Source organism: Dryobates pubescens, chromosome 20 (assembly GCF_014839835.1).
Source record: "Dryobates pubescens isolate bDryPub1 chromosome 20, bDryPub1.pri, whole genome shotgun sequence".
NCBI classification, from domain to species: domain Eukaryota; kingdom Metazoa; phylum Chordata; class Aves; order Piciformes; family Picidae; genus Dryobates; species Dryobates pubescens.
In genome coordinates, this window is record NC_071631.1 from 1 (window position 1) to 24,088 (window position 24,088).

At 47.5% G+C, this 24,088-nt stretch overlaps 1 protein-coding gene across 8 annotated transcripts in view; it reads right to left on the reverse strand.

The window, feature by feature from the left end:
* Positions 1-1,431: 1,431 nt before the first annotated feature.
* EPB41 (erythrocyte membrane protein band 4.1) overlaps positions 1,432-24,088 on the reverse strand; it is an 82,035-nt gene continuing 59,378 nt past the window's right edge. For all 8 annotated transcript variants that reach the window (XM_054170695.1, XM_054170696.1, XM_054170698.1 and 5 more), the window contains 5 exons: positions 22,306-22,485; positions 5,125-5,253; positions 4,148-4,249; positions 3,120-3,200; positions 1,432-1,568 (listed from right to left, as the gene is read on the reverse strand). In XM_054170695.1, coding sequence (XP_054026670.1) covers positions 1,470-1,568; positions 3,120-3,200; positions 4,148-4,249; positions 5,125-5,253; positions 22,306-22,485 — 591 coding nt within the window. In that variant the 3' untranslated portion in view covers positions 1,432-1,469. The remainder of the gene's footprint in view (positions 1,569-3,119; positions 3,201-4,147; positions 4,250-5,124; positions 5,254-22,305; positions 22,486-24,088) is intronic.

Below are 24,088 nucleotides of genomic sequence, written 5' to 3' on the forward strand. Positions count from 1 at the left end.
CCAAGGAAGTGGTTGGGGCTCCATCCCTTAAGATATTCAAGGTGAGGCACAAGAGGGCTCTGAGCAACCTGATCTAGTTGAGGATGTCCCTGCTGACTGCAGAGGGACCAGATGACCTCTACAGGTCCCTTCCAACACAATCCATTCTGTGATTCTATGGTTTAGTGGAGACCAGGCAGTGCTGGGTTAGTAACTGGACTTGATGATCCTGAAGATTTCTACAACCAAAACAATTCTATGACTCTGCGACCGTTAAAAAGTTCAACTACTCTGGCTGTTAGGCCATGATGTCTCTCTTCTTGACCAACAACTTCTTGTTCTGCCTTCCAAATCACTGGCAGTCCCGGCTTGGTTGGGCTGAGGCACGACACAGGTTGGGTAGCACATGGCACCAACTCGAGCAACACCAACATCACCAACACAGGGCAGGACAGGTTTTACAGCACCAGTGCACAGGCAGAGCTCTGGGATTCCTCCAGCAGCTCCTTCCCCAAACCATGAAGAGTGCAGAGACCCTCCAGACCTTTCCAGGCACATCTAGAGCTTGGGGTCCAGCTCAGGGGTCACCAGGCACTCCTACAGGCAGGGTTCTAGGTGAGACCAATAGCTCAGTGTGGTGCAGGTGCATTGGAGGTGCTTGGTAAAGCAAAGCAGCCTCAGCACAGAAGCCATGTTGCTTCTTTTTTAGTCTTTTTTGGCTCATTTCCCTATCTGTGACTCTTTCATCGGCCTTGAGTGACTTAACAGGAACAGCCTGAGCAGGACTCAACAGCTAATCGTAACTCACTTAAACTTTGACTGAATTTAGCCAAAACTCACTGGCACAGAGACTGAGCCCCTGTGACCGTTTGAGGCTGTGCCTTTGAGAAAGAGACAGTGTTGGGAACACTCTGGCTGAATGTTTTTGTATCAAAATGGAAACATGATATTCTAAACGAATTTCATTGGTAGATGGGCAGAATGCAACTTTAAGTTTTAGGGCAGTTGGAATTTTTCTGAGTTTCAGCCTGTTCTGCCTTTCCTGCCTGTCTGCTTCTCGGCTAACTAGCCGGAGCTGACCTTGAGATAAGCAAAATTAATTCCTGCATGTGCTTTTGAAGCCTAATAACATCTCTTTTCCTTAATAACTGCCTTTCTCTCTCTAACCCCTTTTTGGAAAAAAAGGGAGGTAGGGGGGAGAGAGGGGGTTACAGGGAGGAAAACCCTCCTCCTCTCGAGGAGGGAATTTTGTTTTGTTTTTTTTCTTTGCTGTATATTTCTGTATATATTTTGTAAATACTGTATAAATTGTGTTATATATAACCTGCATTCTATATATGCTTGTAAACACAGCTTTGCTTCTCCGGCTGAGTTTAGCTGTGATTTCTTTCTCTGTGGGAGAGGGAGAGCTAGGCCTTCTCTCAACCCACCACAGCCCCCCACCCTGGGGCAAAGCAGCATCCATCACTCACTTGTCCATCACAGCCTCACTACTCCTCCGCGATCTCGGTCTCCTGGTGCACAACCACTTTGGTCACCGACATGTCTGGGTGCTGCTCCTTCGCTGCCTTTATCGCCTGCGCAAGGACCTGGAAGAGACCACACGCTTCAGCGAGTGCCTGAAGAGGCAGAGACATGGCCCCATGGCCATGATGCTGAGGGACATGGCTTAGCGCGAAGCTTGGTAGATAATGCTTGGACTCGAGGCTCTTAAAGGTATTTTCCAACCAACACAATTCTATGATTCCATGCCTCCAAGGGGGGACAAGAGGCTATTTCTACCTCTAGGGAGAGAAAAAGAAAGTGAATCCACTTCAGCTACACAGTTTGCTGACTTTTGATGGTATTAGATTATTTCTCCAAGGAAAATCTGCTTTCTATGAAGAACTCACACCTCCCCCCACTGCCCCAGACTAGAAGGTGGATGAGAGCAGTTAAGCAAACCCTGTTTACTCTGCCAGCAAGTGTGATGAGCATATTTCAGACATCTTCTGTTGGAGTAATTTGTCCTTGTCATAGGAATGCCCAGTGACAGCACCAGGAACAACGGTGGACGTTGAAGCATAGGAAGTTCCATGGAAACAGGAGGACATTTTTTTCCACTGTGAGGGTGACAGAGCCCTGGAGCAGGCTGCCCAGGAGGGTTGTGGAATCTCCTTCTCTGGAGATATTTAAAACCTGCCTGGATGCATTCCTGTGTGATCTACTCTAGGTGATCCTGGTCTGGCAGGGGCTTGGACCAGATGATCTTTCGAGGTCCCTTCCAGCCCCCTATCATTCTGTGATTCTGTGAATATTCTCCAGCCCCACGACACTTGCAACTAAAATTAAATTCAGAGTCTAATTCTCTGATGACCACAATCACTTCCCAACACACACAAGAGGCCAATGAGACCGAGTCATTGGAAGCATTCCATACAAATCCCCTGAGATTTAATGTAAGTGCTGAGCACTCTGAAATGATTTCTGGCATTCCACAGTGCTTCAGAGTTACAAGAAAACAAACACAGATTGTCTAGATCTCAGGGAAAAATTCACATTTTGGTGGATTTTTATTTTATTTTTTAATTGCATTTCACCAAACCAATTCTGAAATCAAAACTGCTGGCAGCACCAGTTTCAGAGCAGAACTGAGCTTTGCTGGTGTAAGTATGTACAGGCAAGGAGGAATTTATTACTGAAATAAATCTTGGAAGCTTTGTTTCACAGATTCACAGAATGGGTTGGGTTGGAAGGGACGTCAGAGATCATCCAGTTCCAACCCCCTGCCATGGGCAGGGACACCTCCCACCAGTCCAGGTTGCTCAAAGCCTCATCCAGCCTGGCCTTGAACACCTCCAGGGAGGGGGCAGCCACAGTCTCCCTGGGCAGCCTCTTCCAGCATCTCACGACCTTCACTGTCAAGAATTTCTTCCTAATCTCCAGTTTCAATTTCCCCTCCTCAGGCTTCAATCCATTCCCTCTTGCCTTGTCACTACAAACCCCTGTCAAAAGTCCATCCCCAGCTTTTTGGTAGGCCTCCTCCTTTCTACCCAGAGAAATCTCCCTGGGTTGAAACAACCTCCCCGGTGAAGTTAACTCCAGAAAGGCAGCCTGCTCGGTTTATGAGAAGCTCTTTTAGATGTCATGTAAGGTCCTACCTGGTCATGGTCTACATCTGCATCTCCCGTAATGACAATCCTCTTCTCAATCCGTGTCTCTGAAATTCCACCTTTTACAGTCTAGTATAAAAGGAAAAATCCCTGTTAGTTTAAAAGTAAAAAGGAGCTGGAGTGCACTGGGGCTGCCTGTCCAAAGATGGCATCCGAAACCAGCATTCCCAACCTCTGCTGTCGTACCATGGTACCAGAATCACAGAGAAAACTGCTGCTGCTGACAGAAAAAACTGACAAATATTCAATTTCTTGCCTCACAGTACAGCTCCTTCCCTTGTCCCATAGGACAGTCAGAGCCTGTGACCCCACACTGAGCTGCAATAAACATATAATCCATAGCCCCAGCTCAGCACAAGGACTCTCATGCTTTGTTTCAAGTATTAATCACTTTATTTTCCCCCAAGAACTGGGGTCCTGAGCTTTTTTTCTTATTATTCATCCCTGCTCCCCTCTTGTGGTGGTTTAGGCTGGGTGCTGGCCCAGATGCCACTGCACAGACCACACCTGGGAGATCCCAAAAGGGTCCAGCCCACTGGGTGGTCACAGCAAACCAGGTATTTCACCCATAATCCTCTGCTCCTCTATAAAACATTCACACGGGGTCCCTACTTCCTCTTTCGTCCCCTGCTGCCGCCTAGGTAAAATAGCTGAGCTGCCTCCCTTGGGCCTGCCCAGGCCCAAGGCTGGGTTGGGGGGGGGGGGGGGGGGGGTGTGGGTGTGGAGAAAGAGCCCTGAGTGTGGGGGGGTTGGGTGTACCCCCAGGTGGGGATGGGACATTCTTGGGTACGTTTTTTGGGGATCGATCTCTCTTGTCACGGTGCTTGTGGTTCTCTGTGGAACTTTCATTGTTGCTTTATTTGTTTTCCCATTTAAACTTCCCACCATTTTTTGCAATCCGTTTGTCTGAGTCATTAGTTTTGCCTGTGGTGGGAGAATTGGCCTCCCAAACCACGACACCTCTCTATCATGGAGAGAGGGGAAATTGTTGTTTTATCACGTTCCTGCGCTGTTACCTTTGTGATCTGAGTGGTGGTGGTGCTGCTGGTGGTTTCTGAAGTGATGGTCTGAGCAGTCAGCAGGATGCCAGGATCTAAGTCTCCATTGCCACCATCTGTCTGCAGGACAGAAGAACAGACAGAAAAACAGGCTGTCTGTCTGCAGGCGGGGTGGACAGGAGCAGGGTCTCCACATTAACAGAGCAGGACTCAGACACAAAATGCTTACTTTAGTTTAATTAAGGCCCTGGAAAATGAAGGGCAAGTGTAGAGTCCTACATCTGGGAAGGAATAATCCCCCTGGCACCAGTACAGGCTGCTGGCTGGAAAGCAGCTCTGGGGAGAAGTGAGGAGTGCTGGGGGAACAAGAAGTTCACTATGAGCCATCAATGTGCTCTGATGGTCAAGAAGACCAATAGTATACTGGGAAGCATGAACAAGAGTGTGGCCAGCACATCATGGCAGGTTCTCTTCCCCCTCTACTCTGCCCTAGTGAGGCCTCATCTGGAGCACTGGGTCCAGTTCTGGGCTCCCCAGTTCAAGAGACAGGGAACTGCTCGAGAAGAGTCCAGTGGAGGCTGCAAAGATGTTGAGGGGCCTGGAGCAGTTCAGTGAGGAAGAAAGGCTGAAAGCCCTGGGGCTGTTGAGCCTGGAGAAGAGCAGCCTGAGAGGGGAGTTTCTCAATGCATATGAATATCTAAAGGATGGAGAGCAAGACGATAGGGCTGCGCTCTTCTCAGTGGTGCCTAGTTGGCAGGGCACGGGGCAGTGGGCACAAACTGGAACCCAGGAGAAGAAACTTCTTTGGTGTGAGGGTGCTGAAAGCCTGTGGAGTCTCCTTCTCTGGAGAGCTTCCAACCCCACCTGGCCATTGCCATTCTGGGCAAGCTGCTCTGAGGGACCCTGCTTTGGCAGCGGGGCTGGACTGGATGGTCTCCTGAGGTCCCTTCCAACCCCTACCATTCAGTGGTTCTATGAACCCAAACATGCCTTACCTGTGCAGCTTCGTAGGTGATGGTCTTTGTCTCGGTGTGGACAATGGGAACTTCCTTGGTGGGGATTTCACTTTTGACAGCACTGGACACATCAGAGATGGTGACTGTCTGGGTCTTCACTAGCGGTGGCTATGGGACAGGGTTAAAAACAGCTCCGTAAGGACCCAGCCACCATTTCCACACCCTGTCCTGGCAAGTGTTCTGACACTGATCTGATAAAAGCACTGTGGGAACGAAGGTCAGCCTGGAAATCTTTGCTTTTAAGCCTCTGGTATAACACACAGCTCAGAGGGCAGAGATCATGCACGAGGATTAAAGAGACACAAAAATCCTCCAGACCTTCCCCAACACCGTGTCCTCCGGTAAGCCTGAGCAAGGCATTAAGGGTTTAGCTGGTGTGCCACAATACCACACAAAAACTGACTCCACTGATTATCAACTTTCTAATTACTAGGAGCTCATGGCCAGTTGCCAGGAAAAGATGACCCTCATGTACAGATGACAATGTCAAGATTAACACAACTCCCGGGCAAACAAAGACTTGATCTCAGCTGAGAAGCTTTATCCTGACTGCAGGTGAAATGTGACATGATTAAAAATCCTCATCAGATCCTGGGCCTCTAACTTTTATTAAATCAATGTCAGACAAGACAGAAACATGACATCTTGAAAGAGGAATTGGGGGAAGGGGAAGAGAAATCAGTTGTTCCACCACCTGATAATCATCCAGAAGAAGACAGGAGTTAGTTCAGAACCACAGTGCTCTCCCAGAGGGCTCGATTTCTGCTCACCGTCCCCAAACCCAGCAGATGCCACCATGATTTTAAGCAGGGGGAAGTGGGCATCAATTTAACCATCAGCAATTAACATCAACACTGAAGCGGGCAAAAATAGTCATCTCCCATGGGAGAGCAGAAAGAGGACATCAATGCCCACTTGCACCACGTCAAAGCACGTTTGGGAGCACTTCCAATTTACTTTGCTGTGCTAAGGCTCAACCTCTGGCACACAAGAAGATGGCAAAAGCTAGAATTATATGTTTTTGGAGCCTAAACAGTCCCCTTTTTGGGGATGCAATAGGATGCTCTGAACAAAGCAAAAAGCTTTGTGCTGCAGCAACTGTATTTGATGCAAAGATGAATTGAGAGGGGCTCACATTTAATGCAAAGACAAATTGAGAGGGGCTTCTGTGCACTGACTGCGGGAGATTAACCAGCTAACAAGCTCCAAGCAGAGTCCAAGCCAAGCAAGCACAACTCCTCTGGGATCCATGGCATCTGCTTGCTGCAATGTTCGGGTTCCCACTCCCAAGTTGGCCGGGGGTGTGGGGAGCAGGGCTCACTACCTGGAAGCAGCGAATGACTGCCAGCAGCCCATCATTAACCTCCAAGTCGTGACACTCGCCATTTGGCTTTCTAAAGGCCAATCTGTCTTCGCCATCCTCTGCCACCTCCTCCTCCTCCTCTGCTCCCCAGGGCTGCTGGGGAGGTGCAGCAGGGCTGGCAGGGGGCTCCAGCTCAGAAAGCTCTGAGTCCTCCTCCGCATGCACACAAAGCCCCTTTCCACATCTCAGGTTCTCCTCGCTCACGGGGAGGCTGGGAGCTGCCGCCTCCTCCTCGCTGCTTAAGGAGGAAGCACCAAAGTGTCGGCTGGGAGAAGGCTCTGAGGTGGGTGGCACAAGGGTCTCACTAAAAGCTACTGACTGCTTTGAGCCCTCCCAGGCAAAGGCAGCGTTAGCACTGCTCCACTCAGGCACTGCAGCCACATCCTCTCTGGAGAGAAAGTCACTCAGTTTCTAAAAAGAAATGAATACACAAAAAAAGGCCAAAGAGAGAGAAAAAGAGAAAGAGAGCATTAGGGAGAGCAGGAGGTCTTGAGGCATAAAGGCAAAACATTGGTTTTGTAGAATACATCTCATCTCCAGTACCACATGCAAAAGTGGGGCTGGACACTGGAAAGCACCAAAACCTTTGTGCTGCGATTCACCCAGGGCATTTAGTTCCCAGCACATTAATAATCTGCCCTCGTCAAGTTTAAGGAATCACTCTTAAAGCAACTCTCAGTACCACAAAGGAAGAGCCACCACTAAGCACTTTTTTCCCAGGAAACAGGAGCAATTTCAGTGTTTCAAATGCACATCCAAAATCCACGTGCGCAACAAAATCTACCCACTGCACCAAAGCCAGACCCCAGCTCTGCTTCAGCTCCTTGAAATATTTCATGTTGTGATTGAATTTGCATGTGGAGGTAAAGAAAATAAGCCCAGAATTTCTGTGCAGGGTAATCCAGAGCCTCTGCCCTGCTCTTTTCCTCACCCCTGGAAACACTCATACCTCTGAGCATCCTCTTTACCATTGCTGTCTCTTGGGGTCACAAACACAGACCTGGTGTTGCTAAAATTACTGCAAGAATATCCACAAATTAGTGTTGAAATCAACTGCTTCAATTATGGAAGTTCCTGAACTCACCAGTTCTGGCCACATCTGGCCAGCTGAAAGATTTCTTCAAAACAAATGGATCAATTACCTTAAGCACAAAACCTGAGGTATAAAGAAACGTGGCTTTAAGCTGGAAAGCCAGAAGTTCACATTGATGTGTGCTGAGGCCATCACCACCAAGCCAGTGATTCAGTTTATATTCCATTTACAGTGAAGTATCTCAGCCCAAGGAGCAAGTGAACACATCTGGAGCACCTGAGATGCTTGGCAAGAGTGTGGCAGGCCAGAGGGTTAGTTACTAAGGCTGCCTCTATCTGCTCTCCACTCAGCAAGGTCTCAACTAGTCTTCTCAGATCTCTGTGAGCCCTCTAGCCAGAAGGGAAGCCACACTGACAGAAGAATTAAAACATGAACAAGACAGAAAGATTTAGCACACGTTCAGCTGTTTGCCCAAACCCCGGGTGCGGAGTAATTCACATGCACAGAGAAGCATCGCCGGGTGATGGCTGCAGTCCTGTCCTCTGCTAGAAATTGGGGTTTGTCTCCTTATCGACGTGGCAAGCTGCCTTCAAGGATGGGCAGAACAAGCAGTTACGGGCACCTACACATCACCCAACAACAGGGAACAAGAAGGAAAATCCAAGGGATGCTACTTCATCCAATGCCATTGCTACTTCTTCTCAGTAAGTAACCTCGCAGTTGATTTTATTCGTATTACAATCACCACGTGTTGGTGCATCCAAACCCAATGACTGAACTTTCATGGAAGCACAGTGAGTCCATTCTGACAACTTCTCTTCTGATGGCAATGGTGGTGTTAAGATGAATGGAAACTATTGCCTCAGTTTCTACTCAGAAGATTCTCCAAGCAACCAAAAAGCTGTTATTTGTGCTTAAAATGTGAGGTCGGAAGCCTGCGGGTGATGGGTTACGATGCCTTTTCTGTAGAGCAGAAGCTCTCACCCTGAGTGACCTCATCTAACAGCACAGCTCAATAGTAGGGTAAGAACAGCAGCCCCTTTATGTGGGAACAAACAGATGCTTATTTCAGTATGAGGTGTTCAAGAGGGGATTGGATGTGGCACTTGGTGCCATGGTTTGGTCATGAGGTCTGTGGTGACAGGTTGGACTCTACGATCTTTGAGGTCTCTTCCAACCTTGGTGATACTGTGATACTGTATAATTTCAAGAAATGATGCTTCCACCATTCCTCCTGGGGATTTTTCAGCTCACTGCTTCTTTGTGTTGCAGATGTCAGACTCCTACCCACCAGGATTTCTAGCCTCTTAGGCTTCTCTGGGGATACTTCCTAGGGAAATGCATTTAACAGGAGTGAGGGGACAGAGAGCAGCACTGTGATGATCAGGTCAGACTGCACACAAAGGTAAGTGTTACTGGTGATCAGAAAACACTTCCATACCTGCTTCTCTGAAGGTACATCCAGATCACAGATTTTTTTGGGGTGGGAAGGGACCTTTAAAGGTCATCTTTAACTCCTCTGCAGTCAGCAGGGACATCTGCAATTAGAGCAGGATGCCCCAGACAACCTGATCTAGAATGGTTCAAGGGATGGGGCACCTCCCACCTTTCTGGGCAACCTGGGACAGGGTCTCATCACCCTCATTTTGCATAACGCAAGGTTCTGCCCTGCAACATTTCACAAAACAGAACAAGAACGGAGGTTATCAGCTTTGAAAGTCCATGTCTTCCTCTTGCTTTAAAACCTGGGATTATATACGGCAAACATACTGACGTCTCCTTAATTATATATGCTAAGTCTTGCAAATTAATCAAGGGATCCCGAGAAGATGCTGTAAATCATCTGGAAAATGCCTTAGGAGCAAGATTTCCTTGAACACCAGCTGGGGCACAACTCAACCAAGAGGAAGCATGAAAGCTTCGGGTGTAACAGATTAAAGCAGCTACATGAACACAGATCTGTTGAAAGAAACATTTGTATCCAGTCAAAACAACTTCCCATCTCCCTCGAAAAACAATTTCGGAAGTATCTTGCACGGCAAAAGCACAGAGGCAGGAAAAAACTCAGAGGAAGCCCAGGGCACACAAACACTGCTCACCTACAGAACCGATAAACGTGCAAACTACAGACAGAATGAATCCTGATAAGATCAACCCAGCAGAAGCTCTTTTTGCTTGCCTTGCTATTCTACCAGAAAGAACACAGACTAATGGAAAAGTCTTTGTTTCCACACAAAATGATGGACTCACTTTTTTTTTTTTCCTCTGAAATACAACTGAATTTGTTCCTGTATTTAAGCACCATTGGTGTGTAGGCTAGAAAATATTCTCTCCCTATTAAGATCAACAAAAACTCTCTAGGAATTTGAACATCTATTACAAATTCTGATCTTATCAAGATTTATTTTAATTCACAGATGCAAAAGCATTTATATTTTTAGGGCTCAGGGGCCAAGCTCTCCTCAAGCCCTGTGAAACCTAGGACACAAGCCCAAAGCAGCAATGCCTCAATCAAGCAGGAAGCAGGGGATTGGCGAAGCCATACACAGCATAAAGAAAAGGCAGGACAGGATGCAGTGCCCCAGAAGAGACATCAAACCAGGCACAAATTTGGCTAACACATGACCCTGCAAATCCCCATCTTTGAGTCCCCAATGGCGACAGATCCTGAGGATGGAGCTCAAGCAGTACAGCGTAGTAGTGACACATGGCAATTCAGACTGGGGATAAACTAATAACAAGCTTAACTGCATGGGTGATACCAGCAAACAAAAGGATTACTTTTTTTTTAAAGGTGGTTTTTTTTATTTTTTTCCAAGATTCTGCTACTTTGGATCAGGATATACTCATGAACCCTGTACTGCCCATCAGTGCCCATGCTCTGCAGCCCATGGCATAGAATGGTTTGGGTGGGAAGGGGCCTTTCAAGCTCAGTCAGTCCAACCCCCTGCAGCCAGCAGGGACGTCAGCACCTAGAGCAGCTTGCTGAGAGCCCCAACCAACCAGACCTGGAATGGTTCCGGGCATGTGGCATCTACCACCTCTCTGAGCAACCTGGTACAGGCTCTCAACACCTTCATTTTGTCTATGAGCTGCAGAAATCCCCCCCCCCCCAGAAAATCAATTATTTCCCGCTTGATAAAAATTGACAAAACAATGTAACGCCAGTGCTCACTAACTCCCCAAAACCACCACATTAAATGCCATGAATCTCAGGCAGTCAGCACTTCCCAGTTCCCTCTTGCTCTCAGTGGCACTGCAGTTGTTCACGCATGTTATTAGGTTATCCCCCAACAAGTAGCCACGAAAGCCAACAGCTTCAGGTGACCATCTACAGATGCACAGGGAGATGCTGTTGCTTTGCAGCGAACCACACTCACCAGCAAGAGCTCCCACACCAAATGATGCTCAGTCTCCCCGTTGGCAAAGCACTTGGGTAAGAAAGTATTATGAAGTGGAAAACAAGAGATCCTTATTTCATAGTACCTGCCACGCCATACAGAACTGCTTTGCTTTAAAAAGACAGAAGTCAAAAGGTTCAGAAGCTGTTCAATGTCATCATATTAAACCGAGCCATTACCTATGGATTCACAGTTTCGGATGGGTTTTTGAATCGTCATTGATCTGATCACAACATCCCTGAGCAACATCAGATGACAGAAGGATAATACAGTGTTTGACCAAAGCTGAAAGTAAAGCTTGAAAATCCATAGCATAAAAAGATCAACTTTGTTGCCCTGGACAAGAATCCCAGGATATTGCACATAACACAGCAACCACCTCCAATCCACTGCATCTACCACTTGGCAACATGAAACAACCTCAAGCTCAGTACTTAAGTTACTAAAGTAAGTTTGCAGAGCAATACGATTCCTCCCCCCATCCACCCTGATCCCCTTCCCATCCCTTCTGTGGGGCAGGGACCTTTGGACGAGGGACTTCTTACTCCAAATTCCCTCTACAGAGAAAAAGCTGCTGGTGGCATTGCAAACACTGCCACCAGTTTAGTGTAGCAGCAGCAGGTGAGAAGAGAGGAGGTACCAGGAGGGTTCATTTTGCACTGCTACATTTTGCCTGCTTCATTTCTTCTGCTGTGCTACTGGGCTCGCCCAGGAGAGCAGCAGCACAAGCCTCACGCTGCTCTATCACAGCCTCATTTGCTTTCCTGCTTGTGACTGCACAGAATGAGCCAAACAGTTCATCCAGAAGTAAATAACCCCACAGAAGAAAGATTGGGAGTTAAAATTAAGACTGACACTTGATCCAGCTTCTAGATACAACCTCAGGCTCAAAGCCAACTATAGGCTTGCACTCCGTTACCGCGCAGAGCAGGGGTGGTTAATCAGGAACATGGTTTCTTTGTTTGCAGAACCAGAAAGGTGCATTTTTGTCCTCAGATTAATACAAGGTTTGGGGCAGAGGTGTTGGCAGCTGCATGGCACAGGACAAAACTGCTCTTCCTACCATTCACTCTCAGAAGTGAAGAGGGAAAAGGTGTCGGCATGCCACCGAGTATTCGGCAGAGCGCTGAACCTTTTGACCTCTGCAAACAAACCTTGCCTTAAACCAAGCCAGGTATAACACTCGATTGAATTATTCTGCCCAGTGTAAGACTGAGCATTGCTTACAGCCACAGCCCTGTGGCCCTGCCCCCCGGGAACACAAAACCCACACTGGTGTCCAGCAGACCCAGCATCCTGAATGGCGACAACCTGTGGCCTGATGGCTCCTGGTTTAAGAAGCAACACTGTGAGGTAGTCCAAGGAAGTCATTAACACAACTCATGTACAGCTTTTTTGGTTAATAAGCAGTAGAAAGAAGGATCTGATTTACAATAACATTTATTAATGATATATGTACATATTAACAAAGAAAAATTCTGAGGAAAAAAATACAAAATCAAAAAGTGTTCCAAAAGAGAGCATTTTAGGTAAAAAAAGAAAGTGTTTTCAGTCCCCACAAACTGGTCCAACATGACCACACACCACTGCTGGAAGATCCCACAGCGGCACAAACCAAGGTTAGTCCTTCCCTTCAGCTTCCCACACCAAGCCAGATGTAAACAGGGGCAACCACAGAGAATCCACCACCGCCAGGTTCTCCAGTGTCCCCCACGGGAAGTGCAGACCAAAGAGGTTCTACGTTGATCCATATCCCATCTTTGGGCTACATTTTTCCAGCACACATCCTGCCACAGTGTCTAAGGCAGTACAGAGCAGGCACCATCAACTCATAACCAGCAAAAAGAGAAAACCCAATAAACCAGTGGAATAATTCCCAGAGTGACAAATTATTAACTCTTACACAAAGAGACTTTGCCCACAGCCTTCCTGAGGAGCTCTGCAGTATGAGCCCAACCTTGCTCCTGCAAATACCAACTACTCCTCTGATGCCATGCTGAGGAAATGTACCTCTCTTCATTATTTCAGGGTAGGAGATGAATATTGAGTACCTACTTCTTAGGTCATTGCTAGTCCCTGCACAAGCTGCAAGGGAAGAGTTAGCCTTAGCTTCTCCATAGCCTCACCTGACCTGCTCATGAAGTCCTTGATTCATCTTTTACTGACCCACACGGCAAAGCAGCAGTCGGCAGGAGATGCAAACAATTTATCTGTTCACTTTTACTACTAAGAAAGAAAAAAGGGCTGTTGTTTTACAGTAATGCACACCTTGAGCATCACTGATGACCATCACATACAAAGCTTGATGCCTAATTCAGCCTCAGAAGCTGAATCTGAGTTTCAGGCAACCAGCTCTGGCTTCAAGATGCTACTTGCTGCTTCAAAACACTAATGTCATGAAAGCACGAGAAACTATTCTGTGTTTTATCTGGCACTCAAAAGAGATAGTATCACGGTAAGAAGATTCAGGAAGTGAAAGAAAAGAAGTTGCAGAAAGCATGGACTCAACCATCAACAGTATCACCAAATTACAGCATGATGGGGTTGGAAGTGACCTCTGAAGCTCACCCAGTCCAACCCCCCTGCTAAAGCAGGGGGCATCCACAGCAGCTTGCCCAGGATCAGTGTTCAGGGCGGGGTTGGAAGCTCTCCAGACAAGGAAGCTCCACAACTTCTCTGGGCAGCCTGGTCTAGGGCTCCAGCACCCTCACACCAGAGTGGAGCACGCTGAAGCTTCAACAGTCACTAACTGGATCCCACCCATGAGCACCAAGGGGCCTCACTGCAGCCAAGCAGCCAAACCACAGAACGCTGGGGAAGTTTTATTCGTATCACAACCGCTGGCAGTCATCACAGCAATGTCTCCGGTGTGCCAGAGCCACCAGGATGTTGTTTTCTGTGGCAGGTATACTGAAATATCAGGACTTCTCATGCCAATCTGGATGAGGTTACATGCTGTGGTCATGACCAGCTTCCCTTTGGACAATTTTGGATAACTCAGCTCTCAATCACTCACAGGCTGGCATCACAATGACCACGTACAAACATTAATCCCACCACTGCTTGGGGACAAGTGGTGGTGCCAGGGCACATGCTGGAGTCTGCTGGTGCTCTGCAGTGAGTTTATTCCTGAGGAAGAAAAGGAGCAAAGTGATGGTTCCTTTATGAAAACCCTGAGATTTCTGCCCTTTAAGTGCTAGTGAATCAACACTCCCAGTGCACAGGCATGACAGCAGGCATCCCAAAATCCCTTCCTTCAGCACGTGGACATCAAGAGAAAAGGGTGAAACCAGGCAGCACAGCATCAAAGTGTAGGAGACACACCTTGTGCAGGAACGAGACCTTAATGTGGATTGTCACAGGACGCATCTGTACATCCCTTTACCTTACATGAAAATGGGGAAAAGCCGAGAAAGGACCAGGAAAGGGGCCTGTTCTTGGTAAGCTCTGGGCTTTCTCTGTCAGAAGGGATTTCATCCACGAGGATAAACAGAGAGAACTGGCCTCTGCCAGAGAAATAAAAAGCTTTTGTTCAGTTTCTTTATACTCTGCAGAGCTAATTGTTCTACAAACCCCCAAAATGATCCTGAGCATTCTCAGAATCTGAATGAAGTGTCACAGGGGTTTTTGCTGATGGCCACCAGCATTATTTCAAGGTTCAAAAACCACAAAGTAAGAGAGATTGTTTTAATTAAATTACTAAGCTAAGTGACAGAGTGCATCTCATCACTCCAGGGTAAGACACCCTGAGCATAGCATCCAAATATTGCTCTGGGCAAAGAATTTTAGACTCTGGGTCCTTTGGAAATAGCATGGCCAGAGCCACAGCAACCATGGCTTTGCAAAAGCCACTGCGATGGCTTCAAAGTCCTTGTCATTGTTCACAGACAAGATGAAATAACCTCAACAGTGCCGACAGCACCACAACAGCAGCCAGCAAAGGCTTTTGAAAGGGAGCAGGGGTGTGTTCAAGCAGCTCTCCTCCAGGAAACATGGACAGAAAATGGCCAGAGAGACCTGAGCCACTTCTGTGCCTTCACTCTCCACGTCCACCAGGCACAATTAGTGGTCCCTTGTTTTTCATCATGTCTGTCCTAATTCTGGGAGGCAAATTCATGCAGGGAATCCCAGACAGAAGCATGGTCTTCTTCCATTCTGCAATTCCTGCTCAACATACGGTACCTCAGCATCCTTTTCCACCTCTCCTCTTCAGCATCCATCTTCTTGACACAGACTCATAGACATTCTAAAGCTTTTTAAAGCTCTCTCAGTCGAACTCCCTTGCAGTCACCAGGGACATCTGCAACTAGAGCAGGTTGCTCAGAGCCCCAAACAACCTGACCTGGAATGGTTCCAGGCACAGGGCATCTCCCACTTCTCTGGGCAACCTGGGACAGGGTCTCACCATCCTCATGGCGAAGAACTCCCTTCTCTCCAGTCTGAATCTCCCTCTTTTAGTTTCAAATCATCACCTCTTGTCCTGTCACAACAGGCCCTGCTCAAAAATTGTCCCCATTGTTCTTGTAGACTCCCTTCAAGTACCACCAGAAGGCAGCAAGAACGTCTCAGCAGCTCTCCTTGACACCACAGCGAACCTGCATAACCACTCAGTGTCTTCTACACTTCCAACCACTGAAAGAGGAAGACTGTGTTTTAAAGGCAGTGTATTAAGAAGGGAAGAATAGTTTCCAGCAACAAATCAGCATCCTCACAAAGCAAAGTCCTAAAGGCACAAACTGGTGAACTAATTGGAGCAAGTTACAAGAGTAATCAGAAAGATTTCTGGGATTAAAACAAATGGTTTGAGACAGCATTGAGAGAGTTTCAACCTGCACACTGAGAGCGAGACTCAAGCGGCCCGTGATCCCCCACGGTCCTTCAGCTCAAACAGCACATGCCATATTTGCCTTACTTCTTTTTCCTGCAAGCTTATCTGCTAGCTTCCTACATAACACTGCTCACACAGATGCAGATCTAGAAAGGACTACAAAGATAGCTATTTATATATATATTCACATAGTTTAGTCCCTGGAACGAAGGTTTTCTCCCTTCTCTTCTGTGCTGCTGGAGCAGCTGCCAACATTGATGGCACTGGTGGCTGTTCTCAGGTGTAGCTGTGCCTACACCGATCCTCCAGCCAAAGCAACAAAAAGCAGATTACTTCTGAAAGGAGAAGCAGTTGCCTCAGCTCAGCCCCGCAATTATTATGTACAGAAAAGAAACCCCTTAAACACAAAGTCCCTCCTTCCCTCTGGCTTGCTCCAGTTCTGCTCAGCTGGACAACTCATCTTGGAGCCTGTGCAGCTCAGCCAGGTAACGTGGCTACACTTGAGGGTGGTCCAGAAATTCACGTTAAGAGGCAATAAACAACAAGGAGCATGCAAAGGTTTAGTTAGAGAATTCGAAACAATTCATAGCTTTAACATCAGAAGTGTGCCCTGACATGGTTCAAGTCAACATGCTAACAGAGGAGACTTATCTAGCAGCAGGTGACTTCATTCCTGCCACCTAAGCAAACATGCATCAGTCAGTTCAACACAAATTAAATAAAACACAACTGGAATGCATCCAGCCCACCAGAGTGGTGGGTGATGATTAATCTATTATTACAATAATGAGCTACTTGCAATGGGTTCTGTCCTCACCAGGGTGTGAGAGGGAAGCTCTGATGCTTTGCAGAAGGTTTGCTTCAGCAGGAGAACAAGAAGTTGCCCATCCCTGTCCCCTACCTTAGCAGCAGCATCGCTAATCATCACGTTTGATTAAAGGCAAGTCTTAGCTTCCTGGAGGAGTGGTTATGGATTGGGTTCAGCAGCTCACTGCAAAGCCTCTTTTCGATCAGTATCAAACATTCTTCAGCTTGTCAGCATCCCACTTTTGACACAACAAGCATCCAAGCAAGTCTTCAGCAATTCCTACACAGCATCTACAGGGGCTGAAGGAGCAAAAGTCTCCTCCCATGTATTTACACTCCCCATCTGCCCTCTCACAGCCATCAGGAGCAGGGCTCAGAGCACTGGCTTTTGCACACTAGGAAACTTCAGAGTGGCTCTGGCAATCCATGACCACTCCTGCCAGGTCCCAGATCACAGCTATGCAAGGACACACAGCAGGGTTTACACAGCGGTCGTGGGGTGTCCCTCCCCAGGACAGTGAACTACAGAGATCAAAGACCAGCACGAGGAAGGTACAGCAGAGGCTACAGCCAAGAAATTCAGGAGCTTTGGTCTTGAGGTTTCAACACGACCCTGTTGCCACTCAGAGAAAGAGCAGCCACCAAACAGTCAGTGCTACGACCAGGAAAAAGGACATCATAAAAGGAATACGTGGGGAAGGAAAAATGCTAGAGTACAGCTGACACTTTTTGAGAGATTTCTGCTCCTCAGGAATTGCAATAGTAACCTTTGGAAGAGTTGCTTCACTTGCTTGCCGGGGAAAGGCTGTCTCAGAAGGTATCTCCTGCTTTTTTAGTTTGTCTTCATCCTGTACTAACAGAGGACGCTCCTGTGTCTGCTTTCGTGGTAGAAGATCAAGAAAGACAGAGAAAGATGAACAAAAATGACAGATGGAAAGTGTCCAAAATGGCACTTGGAGGTGTGCAAAGTGTTAGGACAGTCTGTCTCAGCATAAAAAAATCAGCTGCCCTGGAGAGCAGAGCTGCTGGTGGCTTCAGCCTTAGAGCTACTAAGTCTAGTCCTCTCTGCAGAGCACATGAACATCTGGGTCAGGATCACACGTGTTGTGTCACAAGGCTCAGGGTCAGAATCGTGTGTGTTTTGTAACTGCCCTCCCACAAAAATGTACACTCAAAATATAATGAACTGTTTTGGAACTGGAATGGTTGAGAAAAAAGTTTGAGGCATTAGGAATAGAGATGGTACAGTACAAAATGTGGTCTCTGATGGCTTTCTACTGTACAGTGCCCTTAAGAGCCAGCATTTGTTCAACAGTGTCGAGCATCCAGACTGCAGTGAGGATACAAAATGCTTTATCAGAGGTCTGACACAGTATCAAAATCTCCATTGTTTCAAAAATTCTACTGGAATGAGTGAAAAATTGTTACTCTTAGAAATCCCGAGTGTGAACCAGGCAGGATGGCAGTGGGAGCACTGCAAACTCCTTACATTTTGCTCCATGTTTTAACACTCTTGTTTCTGGAGTCTAAGGAATGTAGAAAACTCAGCAGCCTCCAGACTCCTTCTGTAGTCTAAGGAATGAGAAACTCATCAGACAGGATCATGCAAGGGCTCTCTAGCACTTCCCTTAGAGAAAGAAAGACTGTGAGAATTGCTTAGTAACTCTCCATCCCTTTAATATGCTTGACCTGGTCAAACCCCAGTGTACCTAGGAGAGGAAAAACTTGGCTCTGAGCTCTCTGAGTTGAGCCAACCTCCTCTGATCAGTGCAGAACTTTGGGACTGGTTCTTTGCACACTCCCAAGTGATGAGAATTGGGGAGAAAGTAGCTGGGAGACTGGGCAGCAAACAAAAAGATAAAATGCAAGAGTAACATGATCATTAACACAACAACAACAACAAAAAGGAAAGAAAGACAACATAAAAAGAACAGGGTACAGTTAAACTCCCATCATTGCTTTTCTTGCTGAATACACAGTTTTTATCTTTCATGCAGTTTTTTCGAACCAGCCATGCACTAAAACACGCAAAATTGAAGGTTGCAAAAGCTGCAGCAGTGCCAAAATTCCTCTTGGGGTGAGTTACAAAACTACTTCATGTAGCCGAAAGGGCAAAAAAAAAAAAAGTGCTATCCAGTAGCTGCTGCTGAGTTTTTTGCTTGGTGCCATTGCAACAGCAGATGTCTGGTTCAGAAGCAGGTATCAGAACAGCAGCTTTACCTCAAGCCCACCAACCTGTCTCTCAGAAGATAGAACAGTGACTTTCTTGACCTGGACACACAAAGCGTGTTAAGGTTCAGTTGTCTTGCAATAAAATGTATGGGAACAGCAGATAAGCAAGCCCTGGCTGCAACCCCATTGGCCACCCCAGCAGGGTGAAGATACCACCAGAAAAAGGAGGAACAGGACCGTTTTGAATTGTGAATTACCATCCATAAACACAGGCAGGTGAGGGAAAATCCCTCCCTGCAGGTGCCTGGTGAAGATGCATTTCTGGAAGTTCACAGCAGAACGTGCCCATCTCTACCTCAGAGCAAGCTCACTTCAGAGAGGATCAGATCAAGAGGGAATATCCAGAAATGCAAATCCAGGGCTGACACCAACCCTTGCATCTCTGTGGACCACGGCAGCCTCAGACGGGGAAAGCTCACAGCACCCAGTTATCATGAACAGCGGCCCCTCGAGAGCTCACGATGCAGTCATCATGAAAGGAATTCTTTATCATAAGAGTATAATTCTTGAGCTGCAGCTGTGGCGCTTGAGAGCCCGTGCTCTTTCCCGCTTACACATCCATCCACCACGTGGCACCATGGGCAGAGCTCTGCACCGCTTTGCTGCCCAAATCCCTGCAGAATTTTGCTTAGACTCACCAACCAAAGAGGAGAACCCATCTATGTGTTAAACAGTGTAATTCCAAGGGTCATAGAATGATCTGGTTTGGAAGGGACCTTTGAGATCATCTAGTTCCAACCCCCCTTCACATGAGACGGGACATCTTCCACCAGGTTGCTAGAGCCCTGTCCAGTCTGGCCTTGAACACTTCCAGGGCTCACTGATCAACCCTCGGCCTTTCTCTGTGCTGTGAGAAACCCCACCTGCTAAACTCTGTGTACCTGTTCTGAGAATCCTCCCTCCTCTGCAGGGTTCTTCCTGCTTCAAAAGCATCTCCCTTGCAATGCTCTGAAGATGAAATACCAGTTTATCAGCAATTGCTGTGGGCAGGGAGGGGAGAAGCCAGGCTGAAAACAGGAGAGACTACATCTGCTGCCATCACAGCCAGGGTGCCACTTTTCAGTTGTAATGAAAAATCACATTTATTATTTAAGAGATCAGTTACCATGAGCTCTAACTACAGTTTTATTCACAGGCTTCAAATCTGAGCTACGTAACTCCAATATTACCCAGAGAAGCTGTCTATTAGAATCATGGAATTGTCATGGTTGGAAGCGACCTCAAGGATCATCCTGTTCCAACTTCCTTACTATGGGCAGGGACACTTCACACTAGATCAGGATGCTCAGAGCCACATCCAGCCTGGCCTTAAAAACTTCCAGGACTGGGGCTGCTACCACCAACCTGGGCAACCTGTTGAGTGTCTCACCACCCTCATGGGGAAGAACTTCTTCCTGACATCCAATCTGAATCTACGCACATCTAGTTTTGCTCCATTCCCTCCCCCGAGTCCTATCACTCCCTGACACCCTAAGAAGTCCCTCCCCAGCTTTCCTGTAGCCCCCTTAAGATACTGGAAGGCCACAATAAGGTCACCTTGGAGCCTTCTCCTTTCCAGACTGAACAGTCCCAACTCTCTCAGCCTGTCTCCATAGCAGAGAAGCTCCAGTCCTCTGATCATCCTCATGGCCCCTTTCTGGACATGTTCCAGCACCTCCAGATCTTTCCTATAATAGAGGCTCCAGAACTGGACACAGAGCTCCAGGTGGGGTCTCACCAGAGTGCAGCAGAGGGAGAGAATCACCTCCCCCGACCTGCTGGCCACACTTCTCTGGATGCAGCCCAGGATTTGGTTGGCTTTCTGGGCTGCAAGTGCACACTGGTGGCTCATGTTGAGGTCGAGAGAGGTTCCCCTCCCCCTCTACCTTTACTGGTGAGGCCACATCTGGAACATTGTGCCCAGTTCTGGGCCACTCAGTTCAAGGAAGACAGTGAGCTGCTTGAAAGAGTCCAGCGCAGAGACACAAGGATGATTAAGGGAATGGAACATCTTCCGTATGAGGAGAAGAGGAGACTGAGAGGTGACCTCATCAATGTTTATAAATATGTAAAGGGTGAGTCTCAAGCGGATGAAGCCAGGCTCTGCTCAGTGGTGCCCAATGGCAGGACAAGGGGCAAGTGTAGAAGCTAAGGCATAAGAAGTTACACGTAAATATGAGGGGAAATTTTTTCACTGTGAGTATGACAGAGCACTGGAACAGGCTGCCCAGGGAGGTTGTGGAGTCTCCCTCTTTGGTGGTATTCAAAACTCGCCTGGGTGCATCTGGTGTAGGTGATCCTGCTCTGGCAGTGGGGGTGGCCTGGATGAGCTTTCGAAGCCCCTTCCAGCCCCTGAAATGCTGTGATTGTCATCCACCAGCACTCCCACACCTTTTCCTTCAGGGCTGCTCTCAAGCTAGTCCCTGCCTAGCCTGTATCAGTGCCTGGGATTGCCCTGACCCAGGTGCAGGACCTTGCACTTGGTCTCGTTGAACTTCATGAGGTTGGCCTGGGCCCAGCTCTGCAGACTGCCCAGATCCCTTTGGATGGATCCCTCCCCTCCACCGTGTCTGCTGCACCGCGCAGCTTGGTGTTGTTGGCAAACTTGCTGAGGGGGCACTCAGTTGCTGAGGGTGCACTCAAGAAGAAACCAGTTATTCGAGAAGAAACCAGCTGGCAAACAGATCTCTGCTGCTCCAACTCGGTTTCTTTAGAAAATTACCTTTTTAAGGAAATTAGCAGAGGTACAGTGAGTGTATGTGGCTACTAACATACAGGCACTGCTCCTGTGAGTAGAAAGAGTCCATTATGTATGACCATCCCTGCTGCAGCAACCAGAGGAGGAGTCTTGAAGCCTCCACAGCAGATCCTAATGCAAGGACTAAACCCACTAACATCCTGGATTAACTGGTGAATAAAGCGACTTCAGAAAATTGGAAACATCCTAGTTCTTCTCCATTGGGTTACCTGCAGCATTATCTCTGAATTAATAAATCCTTTAAGTCAGGTGTTTGGGGTCTGGAGTGGTTTGTTCCACATTTTGGGGGAGATGTATTCCCCGGCACCAGGAATAAACCAGTTCCCAGAGCATCCATCATAAGACTCACAGAATGGGTTGGGTCAGAAGGGACCTTAAAGATCACCCAGTTCCAACAACCTGCCATGGGACACCTCCCACTAACCTAGGTTGGCCCTGAACACCTCCCTGGGCAACCTGCTCCAGTGTCGCACCACCGTAACTGTAAAAATTTCTTTCTAATATGCAGTCTAAACCATATGAAATAAAGTCTAGCAGCATGGAAAAGTGGCAGCAAAACCAGGTGAAGAAATCCTACACCCTTTTCTACCCCAAAAAATCCCATTTTATGATACCACAACTAAAGCATGGATTCCCTTTGAGGCCTCTGTAAATGTTTGAAGTCAATATTAACTACTAAAATGCAATACACTAAAACCTAGGCTGAATGCTGGGTTGGAAACTATCCCTTGGACACCCGCACGCTGCCAAGGTACTCACTCCATCTGCTCCCACGGGAATCTGCCCATTGACGCTGAGGGTTCGGAAGGGGGAGTGAGTGGACAAACGCTTGTCCCATTCACTCGGCCGAGGCTCCGGAACGGACTCCATAAAGTTCTTCTTCAATTCACTGATGTTGGCGTGATGCTTCTTTATCTCTTCCTGGGTCTTATCTAGATCCTATCAGTAAAAGGACAGGATGAATGAAGGGACACAGGGAGGACACCTGCCATAACCTCACCGCTGCATAGCAAAGCTGCGCTCAGCAGAGCTGCTGCCGCCTCCCATCAGTTGTGCTCACACTGCAAACACACACCGAGCATCCTCTCTCCTCTTTCCACTGCTATTAACTGGGAGAAACTGCAATGGGGCTCCTCCAGCAGCAAGACGTGCCAGCACTTCAAGCTCAAGCTCCACCAGCCTAGATGCAGCTGAGGGTCTTCACATGGGTCTTCCCCATCCGAGATTGTTCTAGGTTGCAAAACTAAGTTTGTTTGGGTTATTTAATTTAAATTGGGTGGGTTTGCTTTCTTTTCCCTCTGCTAGCCTGAAGATTCACAACTGTAAATGCAATTATTGCTTAAGGAACTGTTTTCCCAATTTGATTTATTCTCTTCACACCCATTTCTCTCAGAATAGCCCCAATACTCTTATTTCCCCACCTCTCATGTCACCCCTCCAGGATCTACCATAGGAGGTTTCAGACTTCTGAAATGAAGATGAGGTGACAGCTCTTTAAAAATCAAGCTGAGAATGTACTTTATGGTGGATCAATCAAGAAATTCCTGCTAAAATCCTTCATCTGGAAAAAGCCAGATTCCTACTCTGTGATGCCAGTTTACAGCATAAATGACTTCAAGGCATGTCACCTCTCTTCAGGTTGTTTCAAAACAGCTTTTCCTTGCAAGCAAACCAGAGCTGGTTGAAAACAAAGCTTTGACATAAAATAGGCACAAACCAAACAATTACTTTTGTGGACAGTGCCAAAAAGCAGCAAGCCTCACCTGTTAGAAAGGGAGGGAACTCAAGTCAGTAAAAGCATTGCTGGGAAATGCCACTGTTTGGTGCTTTTAGTTATTACTCAGCCCATCAATATTAGGAGATGGGAGAGGAAAGGCAGCCATAAAGTAGAGTCCCCCTCTAGAATATCTGCAACCCTGCAGATACAGGACACACCACCCAAAATGCTTCACTAAGAACATTTGCTCTTCTTGGCACAGTTCCCGGTGGGGGGAACACTTTTTACATCTGTCCCAGATGAAAGCACAAAGCAAGTGCCTGCTTAGAGGGAAAATTTTTAAAAATATAAATAAGTCTGCTGAGGACTCCAGGATAAAGCCCAGTCCAGGTCCAGGTGCTACAGCTGCTCCTGGGTTAGAGAAGAGAGAAAGGCCACCTTGGCTGTCCACCACTGCACAAGAGCTGGTCCTGGGAGGGTTGGCAGAGAAGCAAAAGCCACAAGGAGCTATGTGAAGCCACAACAGGGCTGGGAAGCATCTCAAGGAACAAGGTCACTATGCCTTAAAGCTTTTCCTCCTGTTCTGCCCTTGGTGTGAGAACACGGAGCATGGGCTACAAAGCAGGGAGTGTTAAGCAGCTTCCAATTAAACCAAGCAGCAGCTTCAGGAGCATGAGGTCTGCTGGGAAAAATTCTCATCTGCCAAAAGCATGGGCTGAGAAAACAAGGAATAAAACAGGTGAGCTGCTGGGGTCAACCTTTTGCTAGGGGAGGGCTGGAGCACCTGCAACAGAACCAGTGGGAAGGGCAGCAGGGAGCAATGGG